This window comes from Podarcis liolepis, assembly GCF_965112155.1.
Source record: "Podarcis liolepis genome assembly, chromosome: 8".
In the NCBI taxonomy this organism is placed as follows: Eukaryota; Metazoa; Chordata; class Lepidosauria; order Squamata; family Lacertidae; genus Podarcis; species Podarcis liolepis.
Window position 1 is genome coordinate 2,296,463 of NC_139560.1, and position 23,017 is coordinate 2,319,479.

The 23,017-nt window shown below is 44.9% G+C and overlaps 1 protein-coding gene and 1 long non-coding RNA gene across 2 annotated transcripts in view; one reads left to right on the plus strand and one right to left on the minus strand.

Moving 5' to 3' along the window:
- The window catches only part of LOC310713254, a 182,265-nt gene that overhangs the window by 111,044 nt on the left and 48,204 nt on the right, over window positions 1–23,017 (minus strand). The gene's annotated exons all lie outside the window — the stretch shown is intronic.
- Window positions 19–21,080, plus strand: SNRNP48 (small nuclear ribonucleoprotein U11/U12 subunit 48). Its single transcript, XM_083516939.1, has 10 exons — window positions 19–153; window positions 1,175–1,319; window positions 3,718–3,831; window positions 5,483–5,543; window positions 6,367–6,432; window positions 8,336–8,524; window positions 9,482–9,603; window positions 10,072–10,184; window positions 12,596–12,760; window positions 20,814–21,080. The coding sequence occupies exons 2-10, from the start codon at window positions 1,179–1,181 to the stop codon at window positions 20,851–20,853; spliced, it is 1,011 nt and encodes a 336-aa protein (XP_083373065.1). The 5' UTR covers window positions 19–153; window positions 1,175–1,178; the 3' UTR covers window positions 20,854–21,080.

Consider the following 23,017-nt stretch of genomic DNA (forward strand, 5'->3'; position numbering starts at 1 on the left):
CACCAGCCATGTCGACTCCTGGCTGCAGATCCTACTTCCGCCCGGCCAGGAAGTCCCGCCCTCGGACATCCGGACGGCCCGTCTCTCCCGCCGAACTCCATGGTGAGTCAGCCCAGCCCGCTTCCTGTTCCTGCCAGGCAGAGGAGCCTCCAGGTGAGTCGGGAACCAGAGGACGGTAGGGCAGGAATGGGACCCCCAAAGGTCCTCTAGTCCAGCCCCCTGCAATACAGGGATCCCAGCTAAAGCCTCCATGGCAGGGGGCCAGCCAAGCTCTGCCTAAAAGCCCCCACCGCCTAAATAGAAAATATAACATATTTTCATGCCAGTGCCAAGCAGAGAGTTATTCCTGGGCTGGAAGCTTGAAGTCTTGGGTTCGAGTCCTGCCCTCCAGAGCAGGGGAAAACAAGCTTGCTCCCTCTGCCAGGTCACAGCCCTTGAGATATTTGAAAGTGGCTCTCGTATCCCCAGATGGGCAGGGTATAAATAATAAAATTATTATTATTATTATTATTATTATTATTATTATTATTATTATTATTATTATTATTATTATTGACACATTCCAGCCAAGCTATTCTGCCCTCTTAATGGCAGTCTTTTTTCAGGAACCATCCTTGAAGAAGAAGAAGAAGAAGAAGAAGAAGAAGAAGAAGAAGAAGAATTTATTATTGTATATGTGGTTGTATATATTTTTTTGTAATTGCGGGGTTGTTGTTTTTAAAAAATGTAACATTTTTTATTTTTTTATTTATGATTTTAAATTTTACACCTTTCAATAATTTTACAGTCATTTTAACATTTCAAAACTACCCCCTCTTTCTACAGTTCCTTAATTAAAAAAAAAAAATCTGCATATTCCAAATTAATTTAATTTACTACTTTAAATATGTACCTTTATAAAACTGCAGGGCTTGTAACATGTTTTAGATTGTTTGCAACCCCCCCGGGACCTTGCATGAAGAGTGGGTAGGAATAGTAATTATTGCTATTATTATTTTAATTTAACAGTCGGTCAGATGTCCACTCTCCCATCTTTCGCTGTGCTGTTGACCGTGTTGGTACACCCATGGAAGCCAGACGTCCTTCCGATATCTTGGGCCTAAACCGTTTTTGCTCTTTTGCTCTATTCTCTCAACTCCACTGAATGATAAAAATGGGACCTTTTTTTTGGCAGGAGTATGGATGGCACTGCTTCATCACAAAGTCACCTGAGTTTGGATCAGATTGAGCCAGGATTGCCCCTACGGAGCATGGCTGCTGGCACAGAGAACCCTGAGAAGAAAATGCTTCTTCCCTTCGCTGTGTGGCTTGGAAACCCGGTAAGATTACAACAGAGTGGAATAAATAATAATAATAATAATTTATTATTTGTACCCTGCCTATCTGGCTGGGCCTCCCCAGCCACTCTGGGTGGCTTCCAATAAAGATTAAAAATACATTAAAATGTCACACATTAAAAACTTCCCTGAATAGGGCTGCCTTCAGATGTCTTCTATATGTCAGATAGTTGTTTGTTTCTTTGATATCCACAGGGTGGGTGCCACCACTGAGAAGGCCCTCTGCCTGGTTCCCTGTAACTTGGCTTCTCGTAGGGAGGGAACCGCCAGAAGGCTCTCGGAGCTGGACCTCAGTGTCCGGGCAGAATGATGGGGGTGGAGACGCTCCTTCAGGTATATTGGAAGATTGAAGCTCCTTGACATCCGGCAGGAGACGGGTGCCACCACCGAGAAGGCCCTCTGCCTGGTTCCCTGTAGCCTCACTTCTTCAGCGAGGGAACCGCCAGAAGGCCCTTGGCGCTGGACCTCAGTGTCCAGGCTGAACGATGGGGGTGGAGATGCTCCTTCAGGTATCCTGGACTGAGGCTGTTTAGGGCTTTAAAGGTCAGCACCAACACTTTGAATTGTGCTCAGAAACGTACTGGGAGCCAATGTAGGTCTTTCAAGACCGGTGTTATATGGTCTCGGCGGCTGCTCCCAGTCACCAGTCTAGCTGCCGCATTCTGGATTAGTTGTAGTTTCCGAGTCACCTTCAAAGGTAGCCCCACGCAGAGCACACATAGAACAGGTCATATGCCCATTCATTTCCCCTTTCTCAGTAGGCATGGGGAACCTGTGGCCCTCCAGAGACTTTTGGATTCCAAAACCCATCACCCCAGTCAGTGGTCATGGATGATAGGTTATGCCAGGGGTTGGCATGGGCCGGATCACTCCTGTGGCGATCCTCCGTGGGCTGTACCAGCACAGCGCAATGCTGGAAATCGCGTCTGCATGTCCGTGGCACTGGAAATCGCTTCTGCACATGCCCAGATGCTGGAAATCGCACCTGCGCAGAAGAAATTTCGGTGTCTGGGCATGCGCAGAAGCAGTTTTCGGTGCCGTGGAAGAGAGTCCCTGGGCCGCACTGTGCCGGTTTAGCGTAGCTCATGGGGACTCGCCGAGCAGGTGGCTCGGTTCAGGGTCGGCTCATGGGCCGGTTAAGCGACTTTCTTGGGCCACTTTTGGCCCATGGGCCTTAGGTTGCCAACCTCTGGGTTATGCAGTCCAGCAGACACATGGGGAGTTTGTCATTGAGGTTTGATGAAGCCCTGTGCTACTGAAGGTAATGGGGCCCTTTCTATGTCCAGCTGTCCTTTGCCAACAACAAATTGTTGCTGTTTTTTGTGTTGAATATATGCTATATGGTGATTTGTGGACCTGATAGGTATCTAAAGCCATTTGCACACAACAAATTATGTATTTCATCAAAGTGATTGTTGAACTGAAATACAATTAAGAAAAAGTATACTAATAGTGAAATACAACTTAGAAGAAGTATATTAATAGTGAAATAATTATTAAACTCTAACTTAAAATGATTTTTTAAATTCATAACAAACTTAGTAATGCAAACAAAAGTTCCTTTAGAAATACAATTTCCAAGGACTCATAATGTAGTCTCTAGAAACTTGCTATGACATGAAATAATACAAAGAAATAAACTTAAGGTTACAGCTGTATGACTTCCCTCCACCTCAATTCGACTTTCTTTATATATTAGAATCTTATTATCATTGTATCCCATACATATTATTCATTCCAATCCAAAACTGATTTTTTCAATTGTCTCTTAAAATCAACTTTACATACTTAGTCTATGCATATCAACATATTATCCCTGGAACAGTGTTTTTTCATATAGTCCTCAAAACACTGCCATTCCAACCTGAGTTTCTGATTTGTCTGGTGTCTTATGGCTGCTGTTAATTTAGCCAGGTCTATGAATTCACATAGCTTGTTTATCCACTCTTCTTTTGTGGCGATACTGTCTCCTTTCCAAATTCTAGCAAATACTCATTTGGCTGCTGCTGTGGCATATAAAAATAACTTTTTTTATCTTGTGGGATGTCCTTTCCCAAAATCCCTAGCAGATACGCTTCTGGCTTCTTTTCAATGGATAATTTAAACATCTTTTTTAACTCATCATGGACACATCCCCAGATATATTTTTTTTAGTTTTCTCACAGCTCCAGATCTGAGGGTTTTTATTTTACCAGAGGCTTTTGGGTTGCTATCTTGAAGCTAATTGGTGACGTTAAATTGTCTGATAGTTTTAATATTGAGAGAAGAGATAGACAAGGAAAGGTTTTTTGAATTCCTGATCTGCTATCAAGTTTGTCTGCTTTTCTGAAGGAGTCTTGCTGCTGAATTTCACGCATAAAATGTTTTGTTTCCCCCCCAGTGTGAGCGAGTTTCTTGCCCGTATGATCCTAACCACCAAATGCCCAAATCTTCCCTGGAGAAGCATATGGTGTCCTGTAGGCTGAGAAAACTGGATTATTCCAAAGAGGAGGAGGTAATACTCTTTGCTAGTCTCCTTTTTGTGGGGATTCTTCATATTCTGGAACGGGAGGGAAACGCCTTAGTTTTTCTCGAAAACAATAGTTGCTTCCTATTTTTCAAACTTCGGAAGTTGGCACCCAGGGTGTGTTCTTCAGAATAGGATGAAAGAAAACCGAGTTTTTAAAAACTCGCATGAGATGATGATTAAAATTCAAGCTCAGTTTGAAACTAAATCTGAATGTTATACAAACTCTGCCTTTATTTTGGTCTCGTTTCTCGAGGAACCTGCTTTCTTCAAACATTGAACTGAAGGTTGCTTTGCAAAGCAGAGGAAGAAAAACGCATGGGGGGGGGGAAATGTGCAACTTAGGTTCAGCATAATAAATGGCATAGTTTAAGTAATGTGTTAGTATTTATTAATGTACTAATGTTTCTACTAGAGCCAAGAACTTTCAAATCAGCACAAGCATTCGGATTTAGGAGGTGATTTTGCATTGTGCCAACTGGGTTTGATTCATTGACAATAATTTCTGATCGAATCCCACAAGCCTCTCCACCTCTGCCATTTGCTTTCTCTACACCTGACAGGCACATATGAGCATTCTGAAATACAGGCCAGTTGCTTCATCAGGCATCCTCAGTACATAGAGATGATAGGTAGCTTTGATGTAGTTTAAACTTTAGATAGATCTTAAGGGCCAGGAAGAGAGTTCACAAGGAGATGGCAAATACTGCCATCCTGTTTATTCCTGTTTATGACCTCTGGGGTTTTGCTGAATGCATTCCTCCTTTTATTCCTATTTTATTTACTCTGGACTACTATGCATGCTCAAGTAGGAAATAGTTTCTTTGTAGTTTTAACTTTAACTTTGTCCCACGTGGGGTTTTTTTTGAAATCCTCAGAGGAAATCTGATTGATTCTTACAAACACTGTGTAAAAAGTTCTTTTGTGAATAAAACGACCTGGGCCGAGGCGTGGAGAGGAATTCTTATTATACACACTCCTCCCAGAGTTTTGCTGGTTCAAGCCTCCTGTGTATTCTGTTAATCAGAGTCCAATCCTTCCTTGCTTTGGGAACGCTACTGTAATGGGTTTAGGGGTTGCTCGTGCGTAAGTTGCCGCCACTCCTGGCTAGGTTACCTGGTTGAACCCTTTCTGACTGAGCAGCCTCCAGCATCGTGACTGTCTCAGTCGCTGGCAGAATCCGTCAGTGGGCGTTTCTTGAACTTCTTCCAGCACAAAAGTTCTTTGACGCCTAGTCTCCGCCTAGTCTCCCTGCGCGGAAGCCTTCTGCGCAGGGAGGGTGTGGGCAGCGGAGGACCCTTACTCTCTCCGCTGGTCTCCGGCGAGGAGTCTTGGAGCCTCCTCTCCGATTCCCCCATCTGCCCCCCTTCTCCACTGGTGTTACGCTGATTTCCTTCCCCAGCAGATGGGCTGCCCCTCTCCCTACGGGGACCCTCTCTGGCATCCCTCTGGAGCCTTCCCTCCGCCTCTAGCTCCGATGGCAGTTCCCTGACAGCTACATACAAATGAGGAGGATTGGATTAGCCACATTGGGGAGAGTGTTGAGTTCTGTTCCACTTCTGTAGCTGAGAGAATATCCACTGGTGACAATCACTGATTACTGAACGGCTTCATCTTTTATTTGCCTTTTGTCTTGCAGGCTGAAATGTACGATTCCGCTTTTTTCTTTGAGAAAGCAAAGATCCCTCGCGTGCAGATGGGTGAGTGCGAATGTGGCAGTGAATATAAAGTAAAATATTGCACAGCCGACATGGTTCTTATTGTATGTTAGCAGAATAATCAAGCTCTGGGCCAGTGTGTCAGTACAGCTGTGGACTGAATGAGGGCCAATAAACTGAGTTTGAATCCTGGGGAAATTGAGGGTCTGTGAGTAGGTGGTCTCTGTGCTTGAAAGATAGGCCTATTTCCTTGTTCTGGATAGGTTGTGCTCCCCCTGAAAGGGCAGGTACATAGCTTGGTGGTTCTCCTGGATACATCTGTGTCCTTAGAAGCCCAAATGACCTCTGTGGGTAGGAGTCACATTTATAAAAACAGCTATTTTTATAAATAAGACAAATAGCTTATCTGAAATTTGGGTGCTATGTTGTTCACTGATTTCGTGATCATTTAGTCCAAGGAGCCTAGAATAATAATAATAATAATGATGATGATAATAATAATAATAATAATAATAATAATAATAATAATAATAATAATAATAAAAAATTAATTTATACCCCGCCCATCTGGCTGGGTTTCCCCAGCCACTCTGAGCGGCTTCCAACAAAGATTAAAAATACATTAAAATGTATATTAAATATTAAAGAATATTAAAGATATCCATAGGGAAACAGGTCTAGAAAATCTTTTTTTATATGCTGCATAATTAAAATTTCTGATCTCACAATGTGAATGGCTTTTAAAACCATGTCAGGTGCTGCTTAATGTATATTGGGTATTGCAGATTGAATTGTCTGTCTTTAGACTTCCAAGTGTCCTAAATATAGTTAGCATTCTTATATGTCCTCCTTTATTTTGCTGCAGACAAGAATCTGCAATTTGACATCATTAAACAAGCCATTGCTAAAGAGAGTGCAAGTTATGGTTCAGGTAAGTAGAGATTTGGAAGGGACACTCATCCTTGGTTCCTATTGGCTCTTGTCTGCTTGTATGCAGGAGAATGTTTTTATACAGCGATTTCTGGCTTTCCCATTTTATCTCCGTTTCTTGGAATGCCCTGAAAACGCTTATATTCTTGAGGCTCAGTCATTCCTTATATAAGCCTTCCCTTTTGGCTGACATGCAGCCTGATCTATGGAAGCGAACCAGACTCTGAACCACCCAGCATTATTAGTTCTGCTAAATGTACATACAGTGCTACCTTGGTTCTCAAACGCCTTGGTTCCCAAACGTCAAAAACCCAGAAGTAAGTGTTCTGGTTTCCAAACGTTTTCCGGAAGCCAAACATCCGATGAGGCTGTCAGCTATTATTTCTGGGGCTCCTGCACCGATCTGAAGCTGCGCCTTCGTTTTTAACATTTTGGAAGTCAAACGGACTTCCGGAACGGATTAAGTTTGGCGGCGCTTTCGTTTTCGCTCTTTATTTTGCGTTTTTGTTTTGGGAGCTTTTTTGGTTGATTTGTTTTTGTGACTGTGTGGAACCCAGTTCAGCTACAGATTGCTTGATTGTGTGACTGTGGAAATGGATAAAAGCCCCCCCATCCAAACAATGACTCTCATCAGAGCAAGTAAGTAAGAAAATTAATTTTAATTTTAATCATCTACAGTACTGTCTTATTTTATAGTACAGTACATTGATTCTTGCGTCACGAGTTCCGTGTGTTCTTCACAGCCCTCCGCTTCAGATCATGTGTCTGTTTTGTTTTTTTTAAAAAAAAGATATTTATTGAAAGTTTTTAAGATATAACAAGAAAAAAGAAAAATAAACATACTGTCAGAGCTGCTTGAAGATCCTAGCTCACAGAGGATCACGCTAGCCAGCGGTCATTAAGTAAAAGTCTTTATTGAATTACAGTTTCCATTCTCACGCTGCTGCGCGCAACTCTACGCCTAGTAGCTAGGTCGGCGAAGCTCCGTCTGAGTCTCCGCCCTGTGTGCACCAACTTAATATCCTAGCCTTGCTCCACCTTTTCCTCCTGACTGTCCTCCTCTGGGTCCCTCTACCCCCCGGGGCTTCTTCCTTCCGGGATTCTTCTGACGCTGACCCAGACCCTCCTGCCTCCTTGCGCCGGGCTTTAGGACCTGGCTCTCTTTCGGGGCTGCTTACTGCGCCGCCTTCCTCTGCATTTGAACTTGGCGCGCGCGCCCAACCTTCCACTTTCCTCTCAACCGTTTCTTCGCTCCCCGATGGAGGTGTGGCCATCCCCGACTCATGTCCTCCCTCCTGTGGAGGTGTGGCCACTCCTGACTCATGTCCTCCCTCCTGTGGTGAGCTGCCAGCGCTTCCCCCCTGGCTCCCTTCCTCTTCCTTGCTTCCTGGCGGTGACGCTGGTCCCGATTTCCAGCTGCTCCCCCCTGAGTCCTCTCTGGCTCTGTCTTCCTGGGGTGCCCCCCTAGACTCCCCCCTTGCCCTCGCCACTGGTGCTCCTTTCTGTGAATCCTCTGATTCACTGGAAAGACTAGGAGATCTCGGGTCGTCGTCGTCACTCATCTTTTCTTCTGCCTCCTCCCCTTCGCTCTCTGTTTCCTCCCTTGCCCGTGCTTCTGCTCCTAAACCCCTGACACATACAAAATAAAAAACAGTTAAAAACACACATTAATTTTCAATAACATAACTTCCATACACTTATTTCCTCGGACCTCCTCATACCTCCCTTCTTTGTATTCCAGTTCGATTTGTTAGTTCAGCAAATCCTTACCATTAAACTTTTACCCATTTGTGAAACCTTTTTTTTTTTTCATATCTCTTAAAGCATTACAGCTGGAAACCGCTTAGTTTCTATTCAACATCCTTCTAACATTCAAGATCATGTGTCTGTTTTGAATGCTCCAGGTGCCTATTCCTTCCTGCCCGTCGAAGTCCCACAGAACCACAAGCGCTATGTCTGCGACCTGACCCAAGCCGACCGCCTGGCCATTTACGATTACGTCCTCGCGGAAACGAAGAAGCAGAGGTCGAGATCCCAGCTGGCTGAAAATGACAGCGATCTCTTCGTAGACCTGGCAGCAAAAATCAATCAAGGTCAGGGGGAAACCGTTACAGCTGTACTCTGCGTGACATTTGAAAGTCACAAAACGTGGGGTCGGATTTGGAACGCTTTTGCTCAGGCGGGTCCCCCTGCTTGAATTAGATCTCTCCGCCTACAGTCGAGTCGTTTACCTTATCTCGGTCTTTTTGAAGTTGTATTTTCTTCCATTTCCCCCAGTGATATTTGTAGGAATAACGGAGACGACAGGAGGTTGGATGCAGGTGAGCTGTGCGTGAGCAAGCTGGCAAGCATTCTCCAAGCAAGCTGCCAGCTAGCTCTGCCGCGGCTCCTTTTATTAGCAGAAGTCAAAAATTGGAAACAGTAGTGAAACCGCCCTGAACTTAATGTATTTCCATCTAAGCACATTTCCAGCATTAGCAAATACACGTGTTAGCAGGTGTTTCCCTGAGATGTTCCCCCCAATACTCGATTACGTCTGCGTCCCCCGTCATGCTCCAGCCAATGTCTAACAAACAAATTGAAAAGAGAAGAAGATAGTAAATTGAAGGAGTTAATTTTATTAGAAAGGGGATTTTGGAAAACTGTTACAAGGTGATAGAATGAAATTCAGTTAGAGGGGATTTGAGGAAGTCAGATAACAATGAAAGTTAAAATGGGTTCTAGAAGTAATAAGTGTTTATATTTTTATTTTTATTTTCTTTTAGTATTGTAATGTGCTTTCTTTTGTGTGTATTATATGTTATATTTGTCATAAATGTGGAAAATCAATAAAAAAATTTTTTAAAAAAAATTGTGAGAGGACAAAAGGTCAGGGGGAAAACCCTGTTTTCTAGCCAAGAAGGCAAAAGGTCAGGGAAAGCCGGTGCAACACTCCTTGACATACTGCTGCATGTCTGGTGAAGTTACCTCCACAGATATTGTACACCATCTGTGAATTAAAGCTGATGTTTCTAATGCAATAAAATAACCTCTTCTTCTTTTGACTTCAGATGACGGTCAGAAAGGTCCAAAATCCCACCTTGAAATTCTCGCAGAGATGCGGGATTATAAAAGGCGACGTCAGTCCTACAGAGCGAAGAATGTCCACATTACCAAGAAATCCTACACAGAGGTGAGTTCCAGGGAGACGGTGGGTATCCTTGCAGGAATCAAAACACTTCTCATTTGGCACAAAACATCCAAGTTACAGGGAACCAGACAGAGGGCCTTGTCGGTGGTGGCGCCCGCCTTGTGGAACGCCCTCCCACCAGATGTCAAAGAGAACAACAACTACTGAACTTTTAGAAGACATTTGAAGGCAGCCCTGTTTGGGGAAGCTTTTAATGTTTGATGTATTACTGTATTTTAATATTTGGTTGGAGAAGCTCAGCCAGATGGGCGGGGTATAAAAAATAATTTTTTATTTATTAAACTCAAGTGGTTTATGATTTCTAGTATACCCAATGTTTTAGGCTGAGCTGCCTTATAAATGTGCATTTTAAGGAAGCGTCCGATCACCTTACTGTTTGGCAAGCTCTCCTGCCCAGCTGAGATTTCACCGTTTGCCTGATTTCCACTCCTGTCTGTGGTCCCTGCCCAGGTGATCAGGGATGTGATTGGCGTGCACATGGAGGAGCTTGCCGCTCACTGGCAGGAGGAGAACAGGAACGCAGAATCTTGCGAAGACGAAAACTCCTCTAAGTCTGCAGGGAGGTAGGAACCGTCGCTACAAAACACTCGCGGGGACGCTGGTACCTTGTGAACTGATGCAGATGGTCTTAGGATTGCAGCTTTGCCAGGTCAACTCTGGAAGACAGGAATTGTACGAGGTGGAAGGGAGTCAAATTACACGGAAGGAGATTCCAATTAACCTGGAAAAGAACTTTCTGACACTAAGAGCTGTTTGACCCCCTCAGTGTCAGGAGCTCAGCCTACACTCGAGTAGGACTCTGGCAGAGACACATGCCCGACTGGCGTGTTCCCTCCCTCCTGGTCGATTGTTCGGCAGCTTCCAAAGCTTTCTTCAGCCCGAACATCACAGCGACCGATGCCCACAGAGACCGGCACACTTAGGGATCCGCAGAGTTTGCGCACCTTGCGTAACAGACCTCGGCAACTCAGCATTTTGGCTAATCTATTTTATTTACATATAAACACACACGGAGCGCTGCAAGATGGCTCCCTCTCTCTCTAGCATCAGACAGCAAAGAGAAAAAAGAACAAAGGACAATAGTCCCACTTCACAGAACACAGTAACACAAACATCCTGTCTCCACCACTTCCCACTCTGTGGAGTCAAAACATATACCGTCATGTGATAGACAAAAATCCCATGACTGCAGTCATGGAGCAGGAATTCTAACACTCAGAAGGTGGAACACTTTCCCTCAGAGCTTTTTAAACAGAGGTTGGGTGGCCATCCCTCAGGAATACTTTAGCTGTAATTCCAGCATTGCTGGGGGTTGTGCAAGATCAGGGGTCAGCAAGGTTTTTGTGGCTTGGGCCTGTTCACGGTCCCGCAGACGCCACGGTGGGCCGGACTGCGCGCACACACGCATGCGCAAACGCTCCTTTCGGCGCGGAGGAGGCGTGCGCAGCTTCCTGCAGCCAATGGGAAGCTGGCCAGCGTCACGGAAGGCGGTCCCTGCTCTGCTCCGCACCGGTTTAGTGCGGCGCACGGGAGCCAACCCCCCCCCATCGGGCGGCGGGGGTCCAGGGGCCGCCCAGGAGGCTTGCCAGGTCCCAGATCCACCAGGGCATTTATCCGGAGGTCGTTCTCTGGCTGGAACCCAGGAATCCTCCTCAGTCCAGAGAGGCCATTAATAAGTGACTCCTCCCTTTTGAGAGAAGCACACTCACTTTCTCCTGGCAATCCATCACAGAAGAAAGAGGCAGTCTGTAGTCTCCAGCTACTTTATTCGACTGTACACACAAACACACATGTCTGTGCTCTCTGAGCAGTCCAGCATCAGAGTCTGTGACTCAACACTGCTTCAATCCAGAAGCGGAAGGACTCACTGAAACTCCGCCCCAGTTACACTCAGGACTGTCTGAGAACTGGCTCAGACTTCCTTTCTCACGCTGAGAGACATTACCTGATGTCAACAACCTTGCTGCTCTTGCTACTTCCTGGCAGCTTGTGGGAACTGAAATCCCAACATAAACGAACCCCATAGAGCCCTTGTGGCCCATGGGCCTTAGGTTGCTGACCCCTGCGCAAGTTGACCCTCGGTGTCCCTTCCAACTCTACAGTTCTGATATTCTATCTCTAGGAGTTCAGGGACTTTTAGGAGTCTTCCAGAAATCAGCTGTGCTGCCCCTTCTTTGTGCACTAATGCCCCACCGTTTCATGAATCCCGGGACTGCAGGCAGCTCTGCGCGGCCATCGGGAGCGGGGCGGGGCTTCGCCCCCGGCTCCTGGTGGCCGCGCAGAGCTGCGCTGATCCCGGGACTTCAGGCAGCTCTGCGCCGCCATCCGGAGCGGGACGGGACTTAGCGCCCCGCTCCCGATGGCCACGCAGAGCTGTGCTGAGCTGGGGACTGCAGGCAGCTCTGCGCAACCCTCGGAGCCGGTCTCCCGAGGGTTGCGCAGAGCTTCCTGAAGCCTGGAGAGCGAGAGGGGTCGGTGCGCACCGACCCCTCTCACTCTCCAGTCTTCAGCGAAAGCCTGCATTCCCCCCATAGGACGCACCCAGATTTCCCCTTCATTTTTGGAGGGGAAAAAGTGCGTCCTGTGGGGCGAAAAATATGGTACTTACAACTTTCCTCTCTTCCACAGCGAGTGGCAAACACAAGATTGTGCAGCAAAAATGTTCTCCTCCTCTTCCCACTAAATCCCCCATTGTGATTTGAGGGATATACCATGCTGGTGAAAATGGTTTGGGGCTCATATGTTGTGCTAGGGGGAAATCTCTCTCCCGTTGTAAGGAGGTGTTTTGCAATTTTTCAGAGGAAGACAAGGCTGCAGTATTTTGCAAACGTGATTGTTAACCAAGTCAGCATCTTTTCCAGATTATTAATTACTGACTTGCTGACCATACAAAAACAGACATAGCAGTTTATTTCCCCTAAATTAAATGATCTGTACTCTAATAAAGCAATTATGCACCCGCGCTCTTTATTAGAAAAGAAGAGCGAAGGTCTACCTCGGCTGACTCAAGACAGTCTAGTGGAAGTTCAAAGGATGCTGATTCTTCTCGCCATAAGAGGAATTCCAGCCGAAGTCCGGGCAAACGGAAAAGGAGTCGGGGAAGAGAGAGAGGCAAGGAGTCCCGAAGGAAAAAAGCGAGGCGAGTACTGCCCTTGGTCTCTTGACTTCCAGTGATTGGCACCGTGTTCATCAAACATTATATCAAGGTTCAGCTGAACGTGCCACAGAGTGGCTTGCAAATACATGCAACCCGCAGAGAATCTTAAGGTCCATGAATAATCATAGTTTAGAGGTCCCGGGCCCTAAGGAAGCCAGACTATCCTCCACCAGGGCCAGGGCCTTCTCAGTGGTGGCTCCGACCTGGTGGAATGCTCTGTCCCAGGAGACCAAGGCCCTGCAGGATTTAACCTCCTTCCGTCGGGCCTGTAAGACAGAGCTATTCCGTGTGGCCTTTAATTTGAATTCAGCCTGATCTTTTATTTCCCTTCTCTTCCCTCCCCCTCCCCTTTTTATGAAGATTACCCGCTCTGAGACCCCACAGGTAATTCTCCCCTGGTCTCCTCGCTGGCCCAAGTAGGACCAATTCAACCAGCTAGCCCTGGGGATTATCTAATTGATTTCTGAACTTTGAATTTTATTGTTATTCATGTTTTTATACTGCATTTTATGCTGCTTTTATAATTAAGTGTTTTAAATTTGTTGGGTTTTTTGAGTATTTATTTATTTATACAACAAGAAAAAAACACACAAAAACACAAATACCAAATTACACACAAATTACAAAAATAACCAAAGACACATAATTTTCTTGGCAAACAATAAAACATCTATTGGTCTTAACACTAAAGACCCAACTTCCCGTCTATTCCATATTTCAAATTCATATTATGTATTGCCAATACACATTTTTTTTCATAATTAAACTTATTCTCAATAAATCTAATTTCTTCTATCTACCTAGCAACTATCACTGAAGTTCCTCGAATGCTGCAACAGAATTTAAACTACTATATTTATTTTTCAGATATTCTTTGAAAACCTCCCATTTAGAAACAAATTCCTGTTTTGATTTATTCTTTATTTTTTCTGATAAACCATCTAATTCGGCAGTGTTTTAAATTTGTTGTTAGCTGCCCTGAGCCTGGGTTTTGAACCGGGAAGGGCAGGGTATAAATAAAAAATTATTATTATTATTGTTATTATCTCACATGAGGGTTTGGTTCCTGGGATCCACACGTAAATGCAAAAGCTCATGAAGCCGAGAACCCCTGGATCTGCCCCCCCAATCCTTGCAAGGTAGAGATCTGCTTACCCAATTTCGGGGAAGGAGATGCACGGGCTCTGGGACGCTGTTAGAGCTCTTGCACCGTCTTCCCTAAGCTGGGTAAGTTTGCAATTGCAGGGAGAATAAATAAATGGAAAGTGGATTTTCTCCAGTCTTCCTTCCTTCCACCCACACAAAGCTGAGATTGCATATGTCAAATAAGCATAAGATGCGAGTTACCTGTCACACCGTCTATTGCTTAAGCACTGCTTAAATCCCCAGTTCAGACCTAACCCAACAGTTTTGCCCGACAGCTGGTGTTTTGTTCGTTCAGATACTCTTTATTTTACCCCTCCTAGACTTGTCTGTAACATCTGCACAGCTCTTCAAGGCTAAGGCACATGTTATGCACTTTATTGCACTATCCTAAATACGTGCAAGGGACGCGGGTGGCGCTGTGGGTTAAGCACAGAGCCTAGGACTTGCCGATCAGAAGGTCGGCGGTTTGAATCCCCGCGACGGGGTGAGCTCCCGTTGCTCGGTCCCTGCTCCTGCCAACCTAGCAGTTTGAAAGCACGTCAAAGTGCAAGTAGATAAATAGGTACCGCTCCAGCGGGAAGGTAAATGGCGTTTCCGTGCGCTGCTCTGGTTCACCAGAAGCGTCATGCTTGCCACATGACCCGGAAGCTGTATGCCGGCTCCCTCGGTCCAGTATACCTGAAGGAGCATCTCCACCCCCATCATTCTGCCCGGACGCTGAGGTCCAGCGCCGAGGGCCTTCTGGCGGTTCCCTCATTGCGAGAAGCAAAGCTACAGGGAACCAGGCAGAGGGCCTTCTCGGTATTGGCGCCCGCCCTGTGGAACGCCCTTCCAGCAGATGTCAAAGCGATAAACAACTACCTGACATTCAGGAGACATCTTAAGGCAGCCCTGTTCAGGGAAGTTTTTAACGTGTGATATTTTATTGTATTTTTGGTTTTTATGGAAGCCGCCCAGAGTGGCTGAGGAGGCCCAGCCAGATGGGCGGGGTATAAATAATAAATTATTATTATTATTATTATAAAGCGAGATGAGCGCCGCAACCCCAGAGTCAGCCACGACTGGACCTAATGGTCAGGGGTCCCTTTACCTTTACCTTTCAAATACATGTACCTATCTCGTGTGTGTGTCTCAAAATTTCGTACACCATGCTCCAGCCATAAGTTGTTGTTGTTAATGTATTTATTACCTGACCTTCATCCCAAGGTTGCAAGGCAGGTTGCAACAAGAAAAACAACATTAAAAATAATTCAAAGCAAGTTTGCCCTATTGGAGAAAAATACCATATTCTCTCTCTCTAAGGTGCAAACAGCAATTTGTGTAGGAATTGGGAGCGATTTTCTAAATGGCATAGCTGTCAAAGAGTTTAAAACTTACCTCCGTGCAGCCGAAAGCAAGTTCAAATTCCTGCAGTTGCAATTGGGTTAAAATGGATTTTCTGTGTGATATGTAGCTTGGCCTAAGAATAGCCAAAAAGGGAATACCCTGTTCAGTTTCTGTTAATTGGTTCTCGTGGGAAACTTGCAGATTCTAGCTTCACCAATTAACTCAAGCTGGTGTCAATTTACTCTTGGCAGAAAGCCCAGGTCTGCTTGACCTAGAAACTACTCACTCTGATTGGTTAACGAACAGCACTCAACTCTGTTATCAAGGGATTGTTAGCTCAGTTTGGTGTGAGGTGTGTTAGGAGTTAGAAGTGCTGTGTATGGTTATGAGAGAGAGAGAGAAAGAAAGAGAGGATTTATTTTGCTTTTATTTGTATGCAGAAACTCTGCTGGTTTTATTTTTTCCTTTTAATAAATCCTGTAAATAGTTATTCTGAGTCTAGCTGACTAGTCATTACCGCTGCAACTAGCTTCCTCGCTGTGCAGGAAAACTCTGCTACGTTTGGGCTAAAGCCAGTAGGGCTATGCCTGACACTTCAAAGTTCCATGAGGTTATGGGCATTGTGCTGCCAGCCTGAGTTGTGGTGGTGTCAGCATCAACGGTGTTGGTTCCAGTAGTTCCAGAAGTTGTTGTTCTCTGGCTGGTTCCTGACTGTGGTGAGCTGGTGACGCAGCGGATACAAGGACAACAGCTGCAGCGTGTGAGTGCTGGGTGCTGTGGTTCCTGTTTTCTCTCTCGGTGGTCGTGAGTAGCTGGTTCCGGGTTCCAGGGACATCGCTCTCAAGATGGCCTCACAACCAGTTCAGATGGCTTTTGAGCGTCTGAATGACTCCAATTACTTGCTGTGGTCGGAACGTATGCAGGCAGTGCTGCAGAGGGATCGTCTCTGGCAAGTGGTGAGTAAGTTTCCTACGAAGCCTGATGATGAAGACCTCGATAAAGACCAAAGAGCAAGGGCCACAATTGTCTTGGGGCTGGAAGATTCCCAGTTGCCGTATGTGAGGGGAATCAAGACAGCTAGAGGTGTGTGGCAAGCACTTAAAGAACTCCATGTGCGTGAGACAGCGGTTTCCAAGCTGTTCATTCGCAAGGCATTGTACAAGGCAATGTTACAGCCTGGGGTTACAATGCAGGAACACCTACACAGTTTACAGTTAAAGTTTGCTGCGCTTCAGGAAAGAGACTGTGCGTTAGACCAGCAGGAGAAGGTGGCTATTATTTTGAGTTCTCTCCCGGAAAGCTGGGATAATTTAGTTTTGTCTCTAGAAGGCATACAGGAGCGTGATTTATCAGTCAGTTACGTTACTGGGCGTTTGATTGAAGAATGGCAGAAGAGGCAAGAAAGGTCGTTGGCTGCAGAGGCTTCTACTGGTGGGCGGTTTGGAAGGAGTTCTCATGCCGTGCCAGAGGTGGAGCAAAAGCAGCGTACCGGTGAGGAGTCAGCGTTTGCTGTTAGGCGTTGTTTTCGATGTGGGTCTTCAGCGCATCTAAAACGACAATGTCCGGAGTTGGTCAAGTCTCAGTTGCCGGTGCAGGAGCAGAGACGAGATCAGCAGCAGCAGCAGCAGCGTAAAAAGAAATTCTTCAAACGAAAACAGTCGGCTCAGCTGGTGACCGGCGAGGTCAAGATTGCTGATGAGAAACAAGCGGTCTGGGTGGTCGATTCGGGAGCGTCTCGCCACATCGTGAATTCAGATGAATTGTTTGTTTCCAAGAACTCAGCACAGCGCAGCCAGGTGGCTCTAGCAGACGGAAGTACTTCCGAAGTGATTTCGGGGGGTGCAGTTTTTGTTCCTTGTCTTCGTGAATGCCTGCAAAATGTACTTTGTGTGCCTTCGTTAAGGAGCAATCTGATGTCTGTAGATTGTTTGCTAAAAGCTGGGTTTAAAGTGTATTTTGAAGGAGACAGTTGCATTATTAAGAAGGCTGGTGAGATTTTAGGCACTGCTAAGTCAGAGGAAGGCTTGTTTTGGCTTAAAGCAGGATCTCAAGTTGCAGCAGTAGTCAGTCAATCTCAGCCTGCAGTGAATAACAAAGCTATACATGACAACTGTGTGCACTTATTGCATAGGAAAATGGGGCATGCTTGCTGGAAAAGTGTACTAAAAATGTCTGAATTGGCTGATGGGGGTAATTTAAAGAGTTGTAACAAGTACCTTGATTGTAATGTCTGTAAAAAGGTTAAAACCCACAGAGTCTCTTACCCCAGAAGTGACAGAGTTAGTGAGTCACCGCTACAGCTGGTTCACATGGACGTAATTGGTCCATTTGCTGTAAGCAGGGGTGGATCGCGTTTTTCACTAACAATTGTGGATGACGCCACGCGTTATTCTTGGGTTTTTCCCATGAAGAATAAGGGTGACGTGTTCACTAAGTTTAAAGGCTGGGTGGCATCTGTGGAAAGATTTCTGTCCATTAAACTCAAAAGGATTCAGACGGACAGAGGTGGCGAATTTATGTCAAATGCTTTTAAAGATTGGTTACAAAAGCGTGGCATTGGGCATAGAAAAACGAACGTTTTTTCCCCAGAGGAGAATGGCGTTGCAGAGCGAAAAAACAGATCTTTACAAAATATGATGTTTGCCATGCTTGATGATGCTGATTTGCCCATGTCTTATTGGGGGGAGAGCATGCTCACCGCGTGTTATCTCCAAAACAGGCTCTTTCATCAAACAATAGGTACAACCCCATACTTTAAATTGTTTCAGAAAAAACCTAAAATTGACCATTTGCATGTGTTTGGATCAAAAGCCTGGGTATTAATTCCGAAGCAAATGAGGAAGAAGGGAGATCCTAAGACCAAACAGTTAGTGTTTGTGGGATACCAGGAGCTGGGAAAAGGTTTCCGCTTTGCTGAAGGGACAAATGGCATTGTGATCTCCAGGAATGCCAGTTTTTGTGAACATAGTGGCTGGGAGAGACTACATGCCAATACTGAGGTTTGGTTTGAACCTTCCCAAGAGCTCCATGACTCTGAAGGTAGACACAGAGAATCAGAGTCTGAGGGGGAGGAAAGTTCAGATAAGAGCTCTCAAGAAAGTGGAGTTAGCCAAAGACCAGTTGCTAAGCAACAAAAGAGAGGTCGTAGTTCTGAGGAGGAAAGTGGGTCAGAAGAAAAATTTTCTCCCAGAAGATCTAAAAGACAAAACAAAGGAGTGCCTCCGGTGCGTTTTTCTCCTGATACTGCAAATGTGTTTAGTGTAAGTGCAGAACCCAAGAGTTTTCAGGAGGTGTTAAAGTTACCAAAAGAGGAGGCAGAGCGCTGGAAACAGGCAATGGAGGAAGAGATGTCCTCTCTGAATGAGCACAAGGTTTTTACACCAGTAGCAGCGCCTGAGGGGGCAAAGATTGTAGGCTGCAGGTGGGTGTACAAACTTAAACCTCTGGTGACAGGAGAGTACAAATACAAAGCTCGTTTAGTGGCTCAAGGATATTCTCAGAGGCCTGGAAAAGATTATGATGAGACTTTTCCCCCTACTGCTAAGGGGGACAGTGTAGGGCTGATTTTAACGCTTGGAGCAAAGAGAAAACTCCTGTTAAACCATTTTGATATCCAGACTGCATATTTACATGCATCAATATCAGAAGACCTGTATCTAGCCGAACCGCCTGGTTATGAGACAGGTTCCAATAGAGTGTTAAAATTAAACAAAGCTCTATATGGTCTCAAACAGGCTGCAAGATCTTGGAACAAATGTTTCCATGAGGCTTTAGTGTCATTTGGTTTCAAGCAGAGTACAGCTGACAATTGTGTTTATGTACGTGGTACAGGCAGTGATCAAGAGTTTTGTCTGATTTATGTAGATGATGTATTGTATGCCTGCAAAACAGATAAACAAACTAAAAGGTTTGCCAAGCAATTGTCCAGTAAGTTCAAAGTGAAGGACTTAGGGCCGGTTAGGACATATCTAGGGTTGGAAGTGTGCTGGGCCCAAGATGGCAGCTGCCTAATTAGTCAGCAGAACAAAGTTAAACAACTACTGACTACATACAGGATGCAGGATTGCAAAGGGGCAGTGGTGCCTATGGATCCAGGTTTCATAAAAACACTTCACATAGATGAGAGTCCTGAATTTGAACATCCTGATGTATATCACTCTGTAATTGGAAGTTTATTGTATATAGCACAGTGGTCCAGACCTGATATTAGCTATGCAGTAGGCATATTAAGTAGATTGGTCTCAAAACCCACACTAAATGCCTGGAAAGGGGTAAAACAAGTTCTGAGGTATCTCAAACAGACAATTGGCTATATGTTGCAATTAAATTCTTCAGAGGATGAAATGTTGAGTTGCTACTGTGATAGTGACTGGGGAAATTTGCCGGATAGAAAATCTGTCACAGGACTAGTTATAATGGTCGGTGGAGCTTTAATCAGCTGGCGGTCACGCAAGCAAGACGTTGTAAGTGTGTCATCAACGGAATCAGAGTACGCCGCATTGAGTGAATTGTGCAACGAGGTGATTTATTTCAAGCATTTGATGGCAGATTTAAATGTAAATTGTGGAGAACCAGTACAAGTTTACATTGATAATCAAGCTTGTATAACCTTAAGTAAAACAGAGGGTTTCAAATCGCGTTCCAAACATATCTCTGTAAAATACCAAAATGTACGTTGCTGTGTACAAGACAATGTAATCACCTGTACTTATGTATCAAGTGAAGAAAATGTAGCAGATGTGTTAACTAAACCATTGGCAAAGATAAAGAACAAGCGAATGTGCAAGGGTTTAGGTTTGCTGGAAAAATGATCTCCTACATAGGTGTATTTGGTGTTAATTGTTCAGCAGAATCTGTGAGGGGGTGTTCAGTTTCTGTTAATTGGTTCTCGTGGGAAACTTGCAGATTCTAGCTTCACCAATTAACTCAAGCTGGTGTCAATTTACTCTTGGCAGAAAGCCCAGGTCTGCTTGACCTAGAAACTACTCACTCTGATTGGTTAACGAACAGCACTCAACTCTGTTATCAAGGGATTGTTAGCTCAGTTTGGTGTGAGGTGTGTTAGGAGTTAGAAGTGCTGTGTATGGTTATGAGAGAGAGAGAGAAAGAAAGAGAGGATTTATTTTGCTTTTATTTGTATGCAGAAACTCTGCTGGTTTTATTTTTTCCTTTTAATAAATCCTGTAAATAGTTATTCTGAGTCTAGCTGACTAGTCATTACCGCTGCAACTAGCTTCCTCGCTGTGCAGGAAAACTCTGCTACGTTTGGGCTAAAGCCAGTAGGGCTATGCCTGACACTTCAAAGTTCCATGATACCCATACCTAAAATATCTTACTAACAGAATATTTACAGTTGTTGGGTGGAGTTTGTGTGATGCAAGAGTAACAAGGAATGGAAGTGGAGGCAGTGCTGTGTATCTCAGCTTCATCTCAATGGGGATGAGGATAGAAAGGTTGAGTCACAGTCTTCATGGAAAATAAGGGTAGATTTCTGGGGGATTTGGGTCGCTTTGTATCGGGAGTGCTAAAGACTTGCATAATGATGTTTCTCGTTTTCTTTCAGACATGAAGGCAAGCATCGCAGCCACAAGAGGAAAAAATGAAACCCGTGTAGTAAAAGTCTGTCGGCAATGCCAATTATAGAAGTCAAGCTGCGCTCTGTCAATTGTTTTCTCCATTAATAAATGCAGTGCAAAAATTCCCTTTTCCAGTTTAGCTTCCTTTACTGAGGAGTAATGGGAGCGAGATGCAAAGGTCACTGTTTGGTCAGACAGAATGGTTTTTATTTTATTTTTATTTCTTTTATTAAAGATTTTCTTGATTTACAAAAGTGTGTGCAATGTCTTTCTCTCTCGTATCCCCCCCCCCCCCCCATGTAACATTTTTACAAATCAGTTTCATTTGTTGAAACGTTAGGAAGAAAAGGGGGGAAGAGGTGGAGGGAGGGAAAGATGAGTGGGGTGGGGTGGTGATGTTTCTATTTTACTTAATATATGTAGGGTTTGGTGTCAGCGTTGCTTGTGCAGATCTCTGCTGTTCGCTTGTGTTCCTTTGGTGGTGAGAGAGGTTGGGGTTGGCCTAGGGTGTGGCTGTTCATTTGTGGTTGGCTGTGGTCGTCTTTGTTTTCGTGTGTGAGTGAGGTGGGTGGGTGTTTCGGATCAGGTTAGCCATATTGATTTGTATGCTGTTGGTGGATTTTTGTCATTGTCTTGTTGGGCTGTGTATGTGATAAAGGGGAGCCATACCGGGGTGAAGGCGTCTTCTTCTATTTGTCCCCGTGTCAGTTTCAGTTTATTGGTTAATTTTTCTAGTAAGCTGTTTCCCATACTATTTAGTACCATTGGTCCATGTTTACTCCTGACAGGTCTCTCCAGTGTCTGGCTATGATGCTTCTGGCTGCTGAAAGTAGGTGGCTTAAGAGTTCTTTGTGGTGTAAATGGGCATTGTTGTCTTGGAAGATGTTTAGTAGGGCCAATTCTGGGGTGATTTCTAATACTTGCTTGGTTATTTTACTTATTTCACGTATGGTTGTAGACAGAATGGTGTTAATAGTAGAAATTAGCACCAACACCTGCAATTCCTTTTATTGTTCTGCAGATATAAAATGTAGTGGCAAAGGTCATGAGCTAAAGGCCACACATAACTCATTGAGTCAGCTTCTAGAGATCGATGAAAATGGTGTGATTGGTGCTCTCAAATTAGCTAGTAAACTCACTTCAAACTGAAATACGGTCGTAACTTGGTTTTTGAACAGCTTAGTTCTTGAATCGTTTAGCTCCCGAACTCCGCAAACCGGGAAGTGACTGTTCCAGTTTGTGAACTATTTTTGGAAGCCAAATATCCGATGGGGCTTCCGCAGCTTCTGATTGGTTGCAGGAGCTTCATGCAGCCAATCAGAAGCCGCGTTTTGGTTTTTGAACATTTTGGAAGTCGAACGGACTTCCGGAACGGATTCCACTCGACTTCTAAGGTACAACTGTAGTGTTAATTAGAGAATCATAGAGTTGGAAAGGCCGTTGAGGAATCTCAGTTAATAATACACGACAGATGGGTATCCAACTTCTTAGAAATCTCCAAGGGTGGAGAGTTCTAAGGGAGTCCGTTCCACTGTTCTTACCCTCAGCTCTTGCCCTCAGAAAGTTCTTCCTGTCGAGTCAGAATCTCATTTCTTGTAACCTGAATCCATCGGTTCAATATCATTCATGTTTCAGAGAGACATCCTGCCTTGTGCTGTTTGCCTGTGATAGCTGGCATGAGTTAAGGCACATTACTTTGTGGAAGTGGGACGCAGGTGGCGCTGTGGTCTAAACCACCGAGGCTCTTGGGCTTGCCAATCAGAAGGTCAGTGGTTTGAATACACGTAATGGGGGTGAGCTCCTGTTGCTCTGTCCCAGCTTTTGCCAACCTAGCAGTTCAAAAGCACACCAGCGCAAGTAGATAAATAGGTACCGCTGCAGTAGGAAGGTAAACGGTGTTTCCGTGTGCTGCTCTGGTTTCTGTCATGGTGTCCCGTTGTGCCAGAAGCGGTTTAGTCCTGCTGGCCACATGACCTGGAAAGCTGTCTGTGGACAAACGCCAGCTCCCTCGGCCTGAGAGCAAAATGAATGCCACAACCCCATAGTCGCCTTTGACTGGACGTAACCATTCAGGGATCCTTTACCTTTTTTACTTTACTCTGTGGAAGTACATGTGTAAAAATTAACACTGTGGGTCTGTATCTAATATCAGGTGATAGTACAATGAGTTCCAAAAAACAGGAGCTCAACA